This window comes from Mustela erminea, chromosome 13 (genome assembly GCF_009829155.1).
Source record: "Mustela erminea isolate mMusErm1 chromosome 13, mMusErm1.Pri, whole genome shotgun sequence".
Classification (NCBI taxonomy): Eukaryota; Metazoa; Chordata; class Mammalia; order Carnivora; family Mustelidae; genus Mustela; species Mustela erminea.
In genome coordinates this window covers 40,206,077-40,223,628 of record NC_045626.1, presented here as the reverse complement: position 1 = coordinate 40,223,628, position 17,552 = coordinate 40,206,077, and the positions used below count along the sequence as shown (strand labels likewise).

At 42.3% G+C, this 17,552-nt stretch overlaps 2 protein-coding genes and 1 long non-coding RNA gene across 5 annotated transcripts in view; 1 reads left to right on the top strand and 2 right to left on the bottom strand.

Annotated features, from left to right (window-relative positions):
• Positions 1-10,760, bottom strand: part of LOC116571365 — a 55,347-nt gene extending 44,587 nt beyond the window's left edge. For all 3 annotated transcript variants that reach the window (XR_004277856.1, XR_004277855.1, XR_004277854.1), the window contains exons 1-2: positions 10,671-10,760; positions 60-156 (exon numbers count right to left, since the gene is read on the bottom strand). This is a non-coding gene — a long non-coding RNA (uncharacterized LOC116571365). The remainder of the gene's footprint in view (positions 1-59; positions 157-10,670) is intronic.
• LOC116571364 (pumilio homolog 3-like) lies at positions 940-2,917 on the bottom strand. The gene has a single exon (XM_032309191.1). The coding sequence runs from the start codon at positions 2,891-2,893 to the stop codon at positions 947-949; it is 1,947 nt and encodes a 648-aa protein (XP_032165082.1). The 5' UTR covers positions 2,894-2,917; the 3' UTR covers positions 940-946.
• Positions 10,761-10,793: 33 nt separating the features above from the next.
• Positions 10,794-17,552, top strand: part of DSG2 (desmoglein 2) — a 44,750-nt gene continuing 37,991 nt past the window's right edge. The window contains exon 1 of the mRNA XM_032309185.1: positions 10,794-10,932. Within this exon, the coding sequence (XP_032165076.1) occupies positions 10,894-10,932 (39 nt within the window). The 5' untranslated portion in view covers positions 10,794-10,893. The remainder of the gene's footprint in view (positions 10,933-17,552) is intronic.

Sequence of the window (17,552 nt, the reverse complement as noted above, 5' to 3'; positions counted from 1 at the left end):
CTTCCTCTTTCATACCCAGAGAAGAATTAGTCACAAGAAGTCTTTGTTGACTGACTTACCTCTTTTGTAGCTGAGTCTACATGAAACGGGTGTGACTTTCCCAAAAGGTATGACATCACTCAGATATTGTTTCAGTAAACGTTAAGAGAGGTCCGCCTGAAAAAAAAAAAAAGTGTCATGGTAAATTAGCAGATAACTGCCCAGTCAAACAAGAGATCTGCTTTCAAGGCATATAGTAATGTTCATAATGATCTTTATGAATTAAAAAAATTCTTTAACCACAAATGTACTTACAGAAGCTAGTATGGGTCACTGTGATATTTAAAGTTAAATTATCAAGAGAAATTTTTTCCCGTTGCCTTCTTTGAATCAGTGTTTTGCTTAACTGGTTTGCTTAGCATTTAAACATATTTCTGTCTAGTAAAATCTCTATGTGGGAACTAGAGAGGGGGATGAAATTCAAAATCAGTCCACTGCCAAAACAGAAAGAAAAAGAAAAAAAAAAGTACAGCTCAAACAAATCAGGTTTAAAAACGAACATCTTCCTAAAATCCTCAGGCACTAGAGAAATTTTGAATCTCTTTTCTTATATTTGAAAGACCGCTTTAATTCTCCAATTCCCTGGGTGTGTATAGATGTACCTGAGTTAATTAAATTATTATTTATCATATTAAGATATTTTCAATTACTTTTGTTACAAAAGTGAAGTTACTACACAGATATAATCTGCCATTCACAAAAAAATAATTTGGGACTCAAGAATTACATTATAACTTTTTTTTTTTTTTTTTAGAAATTGTTTTATAAATAGACTCTTATAAAAAAAAAAAAACAAACAAATATACAGAGCACCCAGATTCCCAGGAAGGTAGACCCGAGCACTTCTTGTCCACACTGGGAAAAGAGGACAGGAAAAACGATTCTCTCTTGTTCTTAACTGTGTCCACTATGCGGCCAGTTTTTCCAGTAGCATTTCTACTCCTTTGCTGGTGTTCTTGTTTTTCTCCAATGTGGGAATGAGGCCCTTCAGTCCAGCTTTGACTTTCTGCACAACTTCTTGATCGGAACTCTGGAGAAGGCTAGACAGGCCAATCGCCCCACGGTTTACACTAGCCCAGGCCTTCAGGTTCTTCACACCAACAAGCTCGACAAGTGTTTTTGCAAAACCACCTTCTCTTCCACTTTTCTTCATCTTCTCATCTTGTTCTATTAACCACTTCAGAACAAGGTGTCCTGCGGGATGCTCTGCAACGTGCAGCTCTCCATCCTTGCCACCGGGATGGAGCTCGGCTGCTGCCACGCTGGCAATAGCATTCATGGCAGGCTGAAGGTCTCCAACGGCGGCTCCCAGAATGTTGGCCACCAACACACATGCAGACTTATCCAACACCAATTCTTGGGCGTGTCCTTGCAGGTAGTTTAACAAAGCAGGAGAGATGGCCTCTAAGAGCTCACGTCGGCGGATCGCTGTATCTTTCTTACTGTGTGCATTGCCGTCTCCTTTCTGCAGAACCTCAATGATCTCTCGCACCGTATGTGCAGGGTCTCTGGGGCTCAGTAAATACAACAGAACCTTCCTTCCGTATTTGTCCTTTACTATGTTGGGCAAAGAACTAATAATTTCGGATATGATTATCTGCTTCACAAGCTTAGTATCATCGATACAATCAAATGCCGCCAGTAAGACCAAATGGGAGTACTGGCCATTGGCCACCTTTTCAATATAAGTCTTCATTGTTTTCACAATCACTTTCCTGTCCTTGGGTGTGCCGTACCACAGGCAGTGCATGGCTACTCTAGCACCATCATGTGTGTGCGCCAGGTAGATCACGGCTTCGCGGATGGCTTCGATCGTTTCTGATCTTAGCTTTGGGGGCGCATAGGTGAAAAAGTCCAGGAATACTTTGTGCACCAATGAGTGCTTAATCACAGCTTCCTTTTGGGCCATTGGAGTTAGAATCTGCTTCATTTCATCCATAATCAGCTGTAGTTTTTCTGGCTGTACCTCTAATACTTTGTCCAGGGTTGGATGATCTGGGGACTTGTAAAGCTGAAACGTGTTGCCGTAGAGCTCCTCGGCCAGCATGTTCCTCTGCTCCAAGATGGCCTTGTCATTGTAGGCGTACTCCACGATGGCGGACGCCTCCGCGTGCCGCAGCATCTTCCTCACGTGGCCTTTAAAACTGCTTATGATCACTGCGATCTGTGGCTTACTCCCATACATGAGGAATTTCTTCACAATATTTCTGGAATACTTCGCTTTACTTAACTGGACCAAATCATCTCGCAGTTCTTCAAACGCCTGTTTTCTCTGCTCTTCAGTCCCGTACTGAATGTAACACTGGATCACACGGGTGGAATCGTGCGCAAACGCGATAGTTTTAATTTTCCCTTGAATCAACTTCTGCAAATCACTCATCAATTTCACTCTCTTTTCTTTGTCACAGTCTTTTCTTCGTAAGATCTCCCAAATCTGTTTCGCCCGAACAACAATGTCATAGTTGGTTTTGTCACTGAGTTGCCTGCTTTGCTTTAGTTCTTTCTTCTGCTTTTTGAAGTTGTCCCATTTAGGTTTCTTGGCCGCTGATTCATCACTTTTACCGTCCGTTTGGAATTTTCTCTTTCTGTTGAATTTATTTGCCTGCTGGAATTTGTTCTTTGGTGTTTTATCCCCTTCCTGCTTATTTCTGAACTGCTTGACAGCTTTTTTCCCAGGTTTTACGGCACATTTCTCGAAGTTCTTAGATGTGATTTTAGGTCCACCTTCCTTGCCAGCTTTCCTTGGAAACGTCTTTGCCAAGCCAGAATCATTCTTTTTGTGAACTCTGTTTTTTTCTTGTGATGTCTTTGCACCTTTTCCTGTGAATTTTTTTTTCCCTTTAACTTCCATCATAGCAGTTCGCGCACGTGGGGCCCAGGCAGCAAGAATTACATTATAACTTTTAGTGAGTACAGCTCATGTAAACGTGTTCCAAAACAGTGGTTCCCCATATTTTTTTTTTCCCCTTCATGACACAGGTTACAGATGATATTCACAAGCTCACATCCTCCTGTGGACAAGATCCCCTAGAGGCTGCAAAGGCCTTCCCGGGGAAATAAACTCTCTCCACCCGAGATGGATGTCAAAATGCAAGTAAGTAACATCATTACTGATTAACTTTAGATGTGCTCTAATCATTTTAATAATAAGCCATTCACAAATTACAGAGCTTGATTATTAACAGATTATTACATCGACTGGTATGGTGCTGAAATAAAACACTGCCATCACCAAGATGAATTCTGAAAGATAAATAAAAGAAATTTCATTTCCTCCAATCCTTGTTTTTTTCATTAAAATGAAAATCGTTCACTGTTTTTGAGATTCTGCCTCTCTCTACTAGAGTACTTATAATTATTACTCCCTACTATTTGGAAAGATCTTTAACAATCAATATGATACATCCAAGTGTTCTTTCCAAAACTACTGAATCGCTTCTCTTTCACTTTTTCCTTAAATATAAGAACATCCCTTGTCTACGTGCAAAAGAATGAAATAACTGCCAAGAAACCAATAGTCTTTTCTGTCTTCTGAGGGTTTTTTCCTGTGTGTCTCTGTAGGCTCATTACTCACATTGAGTCAGCGTGATGGTTTCTGCCTGACACCCTCAGTAAACTCTCCCAGGCCTGCCTGCAAGCCCGGCATGTCCTGTCACGTTGGGGATGGATTACAGTCCAGAGCTGTGGTTAAATACCAAATACTCTCCCCCCATCTTCCTAGCCATGGCTATTTCCCTTATCTTTCCAAGAATTCCCATAAACAAATCAAACAAATCTTAGGGTAAACACCAAGCCCAGAAACTTATTCTGAAAATTTCTTTTTCAGAAACTATAGTTGCCGGGGGGACCTGGCTGGCTCAGTGGGTAGAGCATGCAACTCTTGATCTCAAGGTTCTGAGTTCAAGCCCCACATTGGGTGTGGAGCCTACTAAAAAAAAAAAAATGAAAAAAAAAACAAAACAAAACAGAAAATGTAGTTGAGGAGATAAAATCAACCTTCCCAAGTGTCACAATCCTGTTAATGAATGCTTGCTTTGTTCACCTCCAGAAGGAAAGATATTTTCCATATGGTTTATGGCTTTGCACTTTGTCATCCCTGAAAGAAAGGGAGTCTTTTTTTTTTTTTTAAGATTTTATTTATTTGACAGAGATCACAAGTAGGCAGAGAGGCAGGCAGAGAGAGAGAGGGAAGCAGGCTCCCAGCTGAGCAGAGAGCCCGATGCGGGACTCAATCCCAGAACCCTGAGATCATGACCTGAGCCAAAGGCAGAGGCTTTAACCCACTGAGCCACCCAGGCGCCCAAGAAAGGGAGTCTTAACACAGCAATGTTCTCCACTGGCCTCTGAACTTCACTTTACACTGTTCAGCCAGGCTTAGCAAGGTCCATCCTTAAAAAAATGGTAAGGAAGAGTGATTTTTGTCCACCTTATTTTGGAGACATTTACTGACATCTTTCCAGGAATATAATTGTCTCTTGTCCTTTCCCCTTTACTCTCACTTTAAAGGCACACCCACATATGCATGCATACACCCAAACCCCAGCCTCCAAAATAACCTCAAAGATGTACTCACTTATTCATTCATGCATGTACTCAACTTACATTTACTGAAGACCTACAAGGGTTCAGGCAAAGTTCTAGGTGCTGGATACAGAGCAGTTCACAGAGAAAACTTCCAGCCCTTACAAAGTTTACGTTCTAGTAAATGGCAACAGATAATATATAAATGCGTAGTCTTTAGATTGCAATGTGCCAAGAAGAAAAAATGAAGCAGGGAAGGGGCATGGGGAGCTCTGGGGCTGGGAGTATTTTAATTTGTAAATGAGTGTTCGGAGAAGGCCTCACCGATAAGGTCTTATTTGTGGGGCACAAAAAGTAAAGAGTGAGGGAGTAAACACTGTACCGGTCTAGAACAGAACCTTTTAGGGAAAGGGAATGGAGAGCGCCAAGACTCGGAGGTGGAGCATACCTGTTCAATCTGTGGTGTCTGTTACGGTGTAAATGACTGACGAGAGATTAACATGCTGCCCTCCCAGTATGATGCATGTAACGGCTAAGGGCACCTTCAGCTAGAGGATTCCGGACGTTAATCATTGGCAGGGAGGGGCTTCTGATGGGACACCAGGAGCTTGCTGAGCCTTTCTAGACACCACTTATTTGGGCACACTGTGATCCAGCATTATTATAGTCCTATCACATTTTAAAACTAGTGTGATTCATTAAAAAAAATAAAAATCTCTTGGGGCACCTGGATGGCTCAGGGGGCTAAGCCTCTGCCTTTGGCTCAGGTCATGATTTCAGTGTCCTGGGATGGAGCCCTGCATCGGGCTCTCTGCTCAGTGGGGAGCCTGCTTCCCCCTCTCTCTCTGCCTACTTCTGATCTCTCTATCTCTGTCAAATAAATAAAATCTTAAAAAAAAAGAAAAAGAAAAAGAAAAAAAGAATCTCTTAAGATATCGTCAGTACTTGGGGCACCTGGGTGGTTCAGTGGGTTAAGCAGCTGCCTTTGGCTCAGGTTTTGATTCCAGGGTCCTGGGATCGGGCCCCTCATTGGGCTCCCTGCTCAGCAGAGAGCCTGCTTCCCTCTCCACCTCTGCCCGCTGCTCTGCTTACCTGTGCTCTCTCTCTCTCTGTCAAGTGAATAAATAAAATCTTAAAAAAAAAAAAAAAAAAAGAATCATCAGTTCTCTACTTAGACCCAAGAGTGGGCAATTTTGGTTTTCTGGCTGAGCCAAATAGCATTTTGCAATTGCACCAGTTGCAAATCCACCAATTCTCCTCTGCCCTGTGAACAATGTTAAGGATCTCCTTCCGCCTTTGCCTCCAGCCAGTCCCATATATTGACTCACAAGGAGGAGCCTGGGGGGATCAGCTCGGTTAGACACTGTGCCTCACTGCATGGGGCTCTCACTCTTTCAGGGTGTTGGTGCCAGTAGCTGTGCTCTCAGGGCTGACTGCTCCTGCCCCAGAGTGTGGTGACTGTTCATTAAGGACATGCTGGCTTCTCCGTGCTAGACCACAGGGCTTGCAGTCTGCGAGGCTTTGATTATTACTCTGTTAGTTCTAGTTCAGAAAGGCAATAAAGCCATCCTCCACTCCAAGCTGGCCAGTTCCCGTCTCTCCCTGCCCAGGGTGTTGGTGGCTCTTGATCCATCTAACTGGGAAGTCCATGAGAATATCAACATCCTGACTCTAGTGTCTGTGATGCCACCCCTGCCTTGTCTTCTGTGGAAAAGGACCAGGCCTCCTTCCCCAGAATTAAGGGGCAGCGGGATCCTCTCCCATTTCTTCATATCCAATGTAACACACTGTCTTCTCAACTGTCCCCTAAACTCCTCCAGCTTCATCCTGTCCATCCCCTAGTGCCACACACAGTTCCATGTGTATACTGACACACGTCTTCACTATCAGCCAGGCCACTCTGTAGCCCTAACTCACATCACCACCTGCCATCCTTCTCCCGTTCTTGAGCTGCAGTGTGTTCGGGGAAAACACACATACATAGACCAACCCACATGTGTGTATATGTGTGCATGCATCTATGCCTGTGCACATCACACACACACACACAGAATCCCAGACCAACGTTTTCTGACCAGATCCACCATTAATTTGTTCACAGTGCATTTTTCAAACACCTTCCCTTATAATCCTGCTTTTTACTTATAATCAGTTCCTTCTACTACATGGGCTTAGTTAAACAAATCTTTATTGATCACTAAATATTTGCTGGATATGAGGGGTTGGGTCCAGTATGAATAAGATATGACCTCTGCTTTCTAAGTACTAACAGTCTTGAGAGAAAGAGAAACGGGCGGAGTAGCAGACATGGGTGAAATCACCAGGAGCCACAATGTGATCGCTGCTACAAAGATTGTATGAATCATTTCAAACAGCAGCCCAGAAAATGAAGGGAAAGGTAACTAACTGCAGATGGAGAGTATGGAAAAAGTTGAATTGGGAATGACTCTCGTGTTCTTGGCTTGGGTGGCCAAGCTGACAAAGCATGTGAGAGGCATATAAGGAAGTCATGGGCTTGAACTGGAGAGGTGTAGAGGGATTGCCAAAAATTTTTTTGGTCAGTATGTTAGTTTGACATCCCTACAAAATTATTATGGTACTTTGAGGTCCCCATGAAATATCCAGATGGTAATATTCCCATGTTAGAAGGTCAGGAGTGAAAGCTTGCACAGAGAGAGTGCCTATAGAATCATCTCAGTACCAAGTAAGAAGGAAAGGAAAGAACTCAAAAGCTATAGCATTTAACAGGGGGACAGACAGTAAGAAAAGGATGGAGAAAGAAAGAAAATTAGGCGACTGTTTCTGCCTCCTAAATCTACCTGCAATTGCATTTTCCTTCCCATTTCAAACTTCTTGCTAGACTTTTCTAATCAGATACTGCTTTAATATCTCAATACAATTTTCACTGGGGAAAAAAAAAAAAAGCTTTTACTTCTGACTCCCTTGTTTGTGTTAATGTGGTTAAAAGAATGGTTTCTTCCCACCAACAGTGCCTATGTTTTGAGTTACTCTGTCCTGGTGGGTTCAGTGCCTCCTTCACAATTACTCATCCTTTAAGAATCAGCTCACCACACCACCCCCACAGTTCCTACTGAAAACCTTCTCTAATATCATGGCTGTCAGTGTGAATTTGGGACTATGCAAATCCTAGGTTTGCATTATACCCTGCATATAGTTTGACCACTGCGTTTATAATAGTTTATAAGTTCTGCAGTTATATTATTTCATAAGTACTTATTTTTGCTTCTTGGGATGAAGAAATACTTATTTATCTTTGTATATTCCCAATAAAATGCAAATGAAATGTTTGGTAAACTGGGACAAACTAAATGTTGAATAAATTGACAAATAAATGAGTGGAGTGATGCCAGGAAAGGGATTCCTTCTTTTTCTGCCCTTTTCACATTATGTAGCGGTATTTCATATTTTCTTTTATATCTACATAACTTTTATCTATAGATGTCCTGTTAGTAAGCCTCCTGATCATAAGGACTATTTTTATGTTGTAATGGCCATACATTATAATTTAGAAATCAGAAATTACCCAATTTAGCTCTCATCTTTTTGACATGAATTCTAATACATGCACTGAGATTTTCAGTAGATTTAAAGGGTCAGCCATCTGTCAAACTATTTCCCAAGAACGCCTGATGCATAAAGTGTTCTTTGATGCTACAACGTGTCGGGAGTAAAGAGCTAGTGATAGTAGATAAAGGACACATTAGTTTTTGTTTCTACAAAATTTTTATGTTTTAGGTAATATTAAGAGATGACTCTAATAAGCCAATCACTTGAAACTTATTCTCATCTCTGTGTGTGTGTAAACCAAAGTATTATGGGAAGCATAACTCAGGTAGGTATTTTGAGTACCTCTAGACATTAATTATTTGAACAAAGTATAATTCAAACTGATGCATTGTAAGTACATGTTTTTGTTATTTTTTTAATAAGTACATGTTTTAAGAAAAGTACATTTACTATATAATGTTCAACTAATTTAGGGGGAAAACCCTGTAAGTTAAATCTTTCACACCTTGTTAACACTCAATTTATTTTAAGGCACTCAAGTGCTTTGTCGGTAATGATTATTTGCTCCTGTGTACAGAGATTTATGAAATAGATTTACTCTCATGCCAGGAGAAAGAAGTCAGGAGCTAGAGTACTAGCTGTGTTTGACTCTGAACAACTGCCTTTAACTCAATGAGTCATAAGTTTCAGAATTTTTAAAGGGGAATGATTTTAAGAATGACATACAATAGTACTGGATAATGCATGTAGTCACACTTTCTCTCAAAGCCTTGGAATAAATGTCTTAAAAAGAATACAATATTGAAACTGACTTTGTCGGTCTCTGAGGGAGCTGAACAATCCAACAGAAATAAAATTTGCTCTAGCTATTTCTTATTCTGGAAGCTACAGTTACGTTCATTACTAAACAGAAACCAAACTCTCAATACTTGCCTATAGGACTCAGGTACAAGAGCACTAATTTTTGGTAGGATTTATATACAGTCTCCAGGGTTGATTTGTGAAAGTATTTCAGTAAAGCCTGCCTTGTTTATTTAGGAGTTTTCCCAGAGTTCTGGGGAATGAGAATTATCACCAACGTGCTACCACCCACATCTAGCTCAAGAGAAAGGAATGGAAACTAGAAGACTTAACTTCTCTCCTGATTTAATTATGCGCCCAATGCTTAAGAGTCTCCCTGGCACTCAGCACTGTTCTAAGCACTGGAAACACAGTGGAAAACTAAACACACTCTTCCTAGAAAGTTAGTCCTCTGCTAACTTAGTCACTAACACTTAAATAATACTATGAGAGAAGTCACTCAACAGTTAAGCCCTAACCAAACAGAGGAGAGTATGGTTTTCTCCATTCAAAGACGGAGTGGTCCTTGGCAGCTAGGGAAGAAAGGGAATAAGGAGATGCCAGATCTCCTGAAAGACTGGCAAGATAGGTCTGGGGAGAGAAGGGTAGGATAAACTGGGAGAGAAACAGGAGGGCACTTTTGACCACAGAAGGAACTCTGCTATTGTGTTCAAACTGAATGCCAAACTTCTTTCTAGCAGCATACCACATCCTTTATACTTTTATTAGGCTCTTCCACTACGCCAACAGCAATAGTTAACCTTTCTTAGACGTTTCCTAGCCCGGTGCTGATTCCATTGTCTCTGTTTAATTAAGAAGAGTTCAACTTAACATGTACACTTGCAATTACATTACTAAAAACTACATTTATTGAACCTGATGTACTAAACACCGCAGAAGGCTTCCCATGGATTTTCTGGTTTAATCTTCACAACAGTTTCCGCGTTGGGTGCTATTATTAATCCCATTAAACAGATCTGGAACTAAGGCACAGAAAGATTGTCCGGGTCACACGCTCAGTAACTACTGGAGAAGGATTCTGACCTCTAGTTATTTTTTGTGTAAGAGATTTTGTAAAACATATCGAAGTCTATCTTCCCCTTAACACCCCTAGAATATTCTCCTACCTGTGTCTAGTTAACAAGGAGTCAAAGGACTGTCCCTTTAGATCACCTGTGATTTTTCTGTTTCTCCCCTAACCAGATAAACTGCAAACCTGTTGAAACCAATGAAGGGGCATTGGGAAGAACAGAGAAGCCTTCTCGGAGCCAGCCACCTAAATCCTGCTCCAGAACCCGAGCTCTCTGAAAGCAGGCCCAGGCTCCCTTGGCTGCAGTGAGGACACGGGTGCCCGCGCACGGGTCTCCCTGGCGCCACCTGAGCTCCGGGCCCGCTCACTTTCACAAAGCGCTAGACCCCTGAGCGGCCTCGGGCGGCCGGGGGCGCTCGCTGGACACCGCAGGTCTGGCTGCGGAGAGCCGGCTTTGCCCTTGGGCCGGGGCCGGGGCCGGCGTCGCGTGGCCCGCGCTGCTCTGGGGCTGCTCAGGCCGAGTCCCACCGGGTGACCCAGAGCCTCCCCTAGTCCCGGCCACTCTCCTGAGAGGAAGGAACCGGGAAGGACAGGACGGCGGGGCGGGGCCTGCCACCCAAAGTCCCCAGCCCAGGGACGTCACGGTCCCAGGTGCGTGTGCGACGAGGGGCGGGAGTCCACCGCGCGCCTCCCTCCTCTAAGGAATTCCCACCTCGGGCGCCAGCAGCTGGGGCGGGCTCACGGTTCCATTTTCCTCGCGGCGGCCGCACCTGGCACCGCGCCCCTGGATAGGGCGGCGCGGCGGCGGGGGAGAGCGGCCCTCGGAGCGGGAGCTTCGGGGCGGGGCCGGGGGCGCGCGGGCGGGGACGCGGGGGAGCGGCGGTGAGAGCCGGGCGAGCGGCCGGAGGCGAGGGCGCGGCGGAGGCGGGGGCGCGATGGCGCGGAGTGCGGAGGGCGCCGCGCTGCTTCTCCTGGTAAGTGCGGGCAGCGGGGACGCGGCGCCCCGGGCGGGCGAGGACGAATACGCGGGCGGGCGCCGGGCTCGCGCCCTGACCTGTCCGCCTGCGCCTGAGCGGAGCCCGGCGCCGGGCGCTCCTTCTTTGTGCCCCGAGGTGGGGAAGGGCTGGGCAGGCTGTGGCGAGCCCGAACCTCGAGGCTTCGGAAAAGCCGCTGGGTCTCCGCGGGCGTGTGGGAACCCGCCTGAGGTTCTGCTTTGCTGGCCGCCACCCTCCGGCCCTAGCGCCTCTTCTGGCTGTGGTCCGTCGGTGTCGTGTGCCCGGAGCACCTTCCCTGGAGATCCGGGCTTTGTCTGCAGTCTTCTCCCTCCGACGGACAACATGGACGCAGGGGAGACCGCGGCGGTGCCTTCGTGCGGGGTCGCGCGGTTCTGCACCGCCCGGTCCGCGGCAGTGAGCCGGAGAACCCGAGAAAGGCCGGATTCCTAGACGGCTACAAAGGGCCCAAATAGGGTTTTCTAAAAACGCATCTTACGGAGTTTAATTTGTTGTTGTTGTTGTTAAAGCCACGTTACTGTCAAAATCACCCACATAAAGGTAGTTTTAACCTGAAGTTCACAAAGTGGGTGTTCTAAAGCTGTTTCCGGGAGTTAAAGATAATGAACATATGTAATAGTTCGAAGACTTTTTTTTCTTCATTTTAAAAGGTGACAAACCGAAGTGCGGCGGCACAGTCACGTTGGATTTTCAGACTTTATTAACGAAAAGGGCTTGAACCACTGGAAAAGGTCTCTAGAGCTACATTTCTTATGCTTGGTTTCAGTGCTCCTATTAAGTTTTAAGTTTCTTTTCTCTGTTTGGTAAAGGAATTGCACATGGCTAAGAAATGTGTGGGGCTTTGCTAAATGGGTTTTGATAAACTGAGTTATTCTCCTGATGTAAGTCCTGAGACTTAAATGTTCAGAGAGATTAGATACAAAGCCATACTCAGTTTTCTTATATAATGGTTAAAATTCATTAAAAACAACACAAGTTCATTCTCTGTATTTAAATTTCTAACTTCCGGGGCACCTGTGGGCTCAGTGGGTTAAGCGTTTGCCTTGGGCTAAGGTCATAGGTCATGATCCCAGGGTCCTGGGACCCAGCCCCCAGTTGGGCTCACTGCTAAGGTGAGAGTCAGCTTCTCCGGCTGCCTGCGGCTCCAGACTGCTCATGCTCTCACACTCTGTCTCCCTCTTCCTCTCACAGAAATAAAATCTTTTACAAAGTAATTAATTAATTAATTAAAGTTCTAACTTCCGGAAGAGTATCTTCTCTCTCTCCCAGAATTGCAAATGGAGGGGGAAAAGAAAAAATACACACACACACACACACACACATATTTATTTAATAGTATTAATACTAGTTAATTATGTTAATATATATTTTTTCCTGTTTTGTGTATGTGTGTATATCACAGAAAAAAAAAAAAGATAACTAATCCAATCCAGGAATTTTAGTGAAGTCTCACTGGAATAACATAATTAAGACCTCCAGAACTTTGGCACACCAGTTCATTTTCAAGCTCTGTTTATCCATTTCATTTTGCTGAAGTCATTGAGGTAATTTTCAGTCAGTTCATTTTGTTAATAAAACTTTACTGTGACTGGCCTCTGGAATAATAGAGCAACTAATTTTCTCCTTGCGATACCTCTTGGCTAGATAGAATACCAACCTAACATAGCACCTGGCTTACCCTGAGGGTTAAATATTAAATTCCTTTCACATAGGAAAAGAACTGCCTTAGTTCTCAAATGGTATACCAAGCAGGCCAAGTCATGTATATTTTTGGAGAAATAGCTCATAATTTATGCATATTTTCTGTTTCAGCAATCCAGTATTTTTACTCTATCAGGCAATAATTGACTTCTTTATGAAGTGATTATAACTAACTGAACTGGAACAGATTCTAGACTATTATTTGTATTTTCTGCCATTTTTTTAAAGATTTTATTTATTTGATGGACAGAGATCACAAGTAGGCAGAGAGGCAGGCAGAGAGAGGGGAGGAAGCAGCAGGCTCCCTGCTGAGCAGAGAGTCTGATTCAGCCTCCATCATGACCTGAGCCAAAGGCAGAGGCTTAACCCACTGAGCCACCCAGGTGCCCCTGTTATGCTTTTTGTGATATAAATTTGAGTATTTTTATCTTTGGTCAAAGAACAATGGACAGTTCTCCCCACACCCCCACACCCCCAGCCCTGCCCCCGGGTGTTTGAAGTTGAAAGTTTACTCTTTGGTAAAGAATGGAAAGCAACTCATCTGTCAGAAGGAGTTCTTGAGAAAATGAGTCATTTATAGAAGGGAATATAAATTGTATTCTGTACGGGTCAGAGTTCAGTTACAGATAACAGAATTCATTCTAGCTAGTTAAAGCAAGAAGGGATATATTTCAGGGCACTAAGTTGATTGCATGAGTATAGAAAGGATTGAGGAAACAGACTTCATTTTGAGTTGTCAGTAATGACTTCCAAGCCACACAGCCAAACCCAAGTACTTAGGGAGTTGCCGTCTCTCTTGTGATCAGAAACCACCAACTGCCAATCCCACAATGCAGAAATTGCCATGATCTGGATGCTACCTTTGCTGCCAGGTCCAGAACCATGCATATTTACTAGGAGGCATGCCAACTAAATGTACCAGGACCCTGCCTCTTGGCACCCATTAATCTAATGGTAGGCACTGAGACAGTAATAAGATTGGGGCAAAAACCCGTCCTACATACTAGGCTTGCCAGTATGCATATAGCTTCTACTTCACTTCCTTCTTTCAGATCTTATGTAAAAGCTGATTGGTTGAACCTAAATCATGTTGAGAACTTTGTAGCTGCAAGGGAATCTAACCTGTGGTCTTTAGCTTTCCTTTGCAGTTCAGGGAGACACACAAGGAAGGAGACACTGAGTGGCCCCACACAACTATCACACAGTCATTTAGGCCAACTCTATCAAAATGGAAAATAGAAACAATTGCATGACAGTCTTTCCTCTTCGAAAGTGTTTTACCTGAGACCTACCCACTACCAAATGCTCCACAGATAGAATTCAGAGGGTCCTTAGACATGGCTGGGAATAAATTACATATATATGTTTACTAATCTCTATCTGAAATTTAGCATTTCTTTAAATCATGAGTATAAGAAAGACCCTGCCTTAGCATTAGCAGTACCTGTGACTTTGTCACAAATATTGTCATATCGTACTATAGTTACCTGAAAATACCATTTGTTCTCATCACTAATAGACTTCTAAATCTTATTGTTAATGTATTGATAATGAAGAATGATGTCACTACATCGCAAATTGATGTTTCTTAAATTCTGACCATTTCATTGTAATGGAATTCATTCATAATCCAATGGGTTTTTTTTTTTATTTTATAAATTTCAAAATATTATTCTGAAAAAGGGTCCATAGGCTTCACCAGACTGCTAAAGAGGGTAGACTGCTAAAGAGGGGGAGATTTTCTGATGGTTGCCTCCGTTTTGCCTTTGACTAATTAAGCTCGTTTTTAAAAACCAAACTATATTTTAAGGATTCGGTGATAAATTGTATTATGAACAGTCATATCTACTGGTGTATTAGTTTGCTAGGGCTGCTGTAACAAAGTACCAAAAATTGGGTGGCTTAAAACGGTAGACATTTATTGTCTCACAATTCTAGATGTTGGAGGTCTGAAGTCAAGGTGTCAACAGAGCTATGTTCCCTCTGAAATCTATAGATTTCCTTCCTTGCCTCTTCCTAGTGTTTGGCGGTTTGCCAGCTATCTCTGGCATTCCTTGCCTTTTAGACACCTCACTGCCATCCTCCAGCTTCACGTCACATTCTTCTTCTATCTCTTCTTACCACCTTACCTATGCACATTCATTTGGCCTAATTCTCCCCAATCTTAGACATGCTTAATGAGCTAAATTAAAATCCCCATGGTTGAGATCCAGAAATATGTATTGATAGAAACTTTGCAGCTAATCTAATTATTAGATAGGTATAAGAGTGGGAATTACTGGTCTAAGTTTTACAAAACAGTTTAATCATGAATGAGGCATACAAATATTTATATGGAAAAAAATTACACATTGACTGGGGATTTTTTTTTAACTGCCAAATTATAGAAAAATCAGAAACCTTAACTGAAATCATAAATGAGCTTTAGATCAATTTGAGCATTTCTTAATCATAGCTTTTTCCCCCCTGTTTTTTAAAGTGGTACAAATTAAGAGCTGAATAACACTTTCCAAACATATTGTCCATATATAAGAGATTATTTTCTTAGTTAAGGTTATCTTAAAATAACAATTGTATACCACATATGACATTGTACTATTTTTGTTTACTTCAAATTATTAAAAATTATTGAGATTGTTATTAGATGCAAAGCTTAATGATTAAAGTAAAATAAGCTAGAATATCAGGATTTATATTGTAGTCTAAATGGGAATATGGTAGTGCTCATAAGAAGAGGAACTATGTAGAAACTAACCATATAGGACCACTGTTGAGTAATGCCTTGCTCAATTTTAAGCATACTAGACATTGGGAGACCATGAAAAAGCCAGACATGTTCTGCCATCATGGTGTTTATGGTCTAGTAAACAAGTAAATGGCTAAATTCCAATTGGGTTATAGTAAGGAGAGTAATGATAAAACAACAGATAATACCAGGAAGCCTACAGAAGGAACTCCAACACTGAATATCCCACCAATATCTGAGAATACTTATAAATTAGTGAGAAGATGACATGAAGAGAAGAAAGGGGAAGAATTCTAGGTAGAGAAAAGAGTATATGCAAATATACTGAAGACATGGGTGCATGGTTCTTTGGAAGAAGAGAAGGAGTTCATTGTAGGTGGAATATACAATGTGAGACAAAACCCATGCAGAAAGATGAGTGCAGCCTTCTTGATACCAAGGGAAGCCACAGAAGGCTAATATACATATTTAGGGAGGCTAATAAGGCTAATAATGCTAGTAAACATATTTAGGGAGGTGTTCAAATCATTAAGAAAATAAAACACAAATTTTGGTTGAGTTGGTCAGAAAAAGGTCAAGAAAGAAGTGATAGTAGTTGACTAGTTAGAAACAGTTTTTCCTTATTTTTTTTTTTTAAGAGATGTTCCAAAATTTGGGGTGTTGTGATCCAAAACAGGCAGAAAAGTCCAGAGAGTACAGTGGAGGGAGGGTTTAGCCTGGCAGGAGGGTTGGCTTGGGAACAATGATTCTCAAGAAAAATTTGGGGGACAGGGGTTTGGAAGGTGCATTTTGGTTGTCATGAGGCCCAGGATTATATTGATGTTTAATACCCCAAATCCAGGGATGCTAAGCCTCCAGCGTTCTTCAGAACCGTCAAGGAGAAGTGGCTGCTCATAAATATTTTTTCTTCCTGGAAATGCCAATAGCACCCCCATTGAGAAGTGGTGATAGACAAATAGTGAGCTTCTAATGAGGGATTCATCTTACTTATCTCTATTCTCTTTTGAAAATCCAAATACTCTCTTATCAGTCAAGTGGGTACCACCTGGCTGATTGGAGAATGAGAGGGGAGATTTGGGTAGAAATGAAATGAGAAAAGAGTTCAGGTTCTCCCTATCCTAAACTACCTCCCTCCCATTATTCTTTCAAGTTCCCTACAAATCAAACCAATCAATCAATCAATCAATCAATAATACTGGGAGGTGGCAGTGTAGGAAGATCCTGATCTCACCTCCTCCCACAGACACAACAAATCTGCGACTATATAGGAAATAATTCCCTGTGAAGTGGGCCTAGAAATTAGGTCAACGGAGCCTCCACAACAGGGGACAGCAACAAGATAGGTAGAAGAGGACAACCGTAGTACAATCAGTCATATCTGTAATAGTTAGTTAATGAAAGTACAAAATAAGAATATCACATCAAAAACATAAAACAAGGGGGCTCCCGGGTGGCTCAGTGGGTTGGGCCGCTGCCTTCGGCACAGGTCATGATCTCAGGGTCCTGGGATCGAGTCCTGCATCGGGCTCTCTGCTCAGCGGCGAGTCTGTTTCCCCCTCTCTCTCTGCCTGCCTTTCTGCGTACTTGTGATCTCTGTCAAATAAATAAATAAAATCTTAGGGGAAAAAAAAACATAAAACCAGGAGGGGTGCAAAAGTGTAGTGCTTTTAGAAAGCATTTAAACTTAAGTGGCCACCAACTTAAAATAGATGGCTATGTACATAGGTTGTTATATATGAACCTCATAGTAACTATAAACCAAAACCTATAATAGATACACAAAAAATAAAGTGAAAGGATTCCAAACAACACTAAAGAAAATTGCAAATCACAAGAGAACAAGAAAAGAAAGGAACAAAGAATTACAAAAACAAGAAACAATTAACAGAATGGCAATAAATACATACCTATCAATAATTACTTTAAATGTAAATGGACTAAATGCCCAATCCAAAGACAGGGAGTAGCTAAATGGATAAAAAAATACCAGTGCCTGCCCATATGCAGCCTACAGAAGACTGATTTACTTTAGATCTGAAGACACACACAGACTGAAAGTGAAGAGACAGAAAAACATATTCAATGTAAATGGAAGCAGAAAGCAAGCTGGGGTAGCAATACTTGTATCAGACAA

Bases quoted from the DNA above. Each gene is read 5' to 3' on its own strand.
- LOC116571364 (XM_032309191.1), bottom strand. From the start codon at position 2,893: ATGATGGAAGTTAAAGGGAAAAAAAAATTCACAGGAAAAGGTGCAAAG.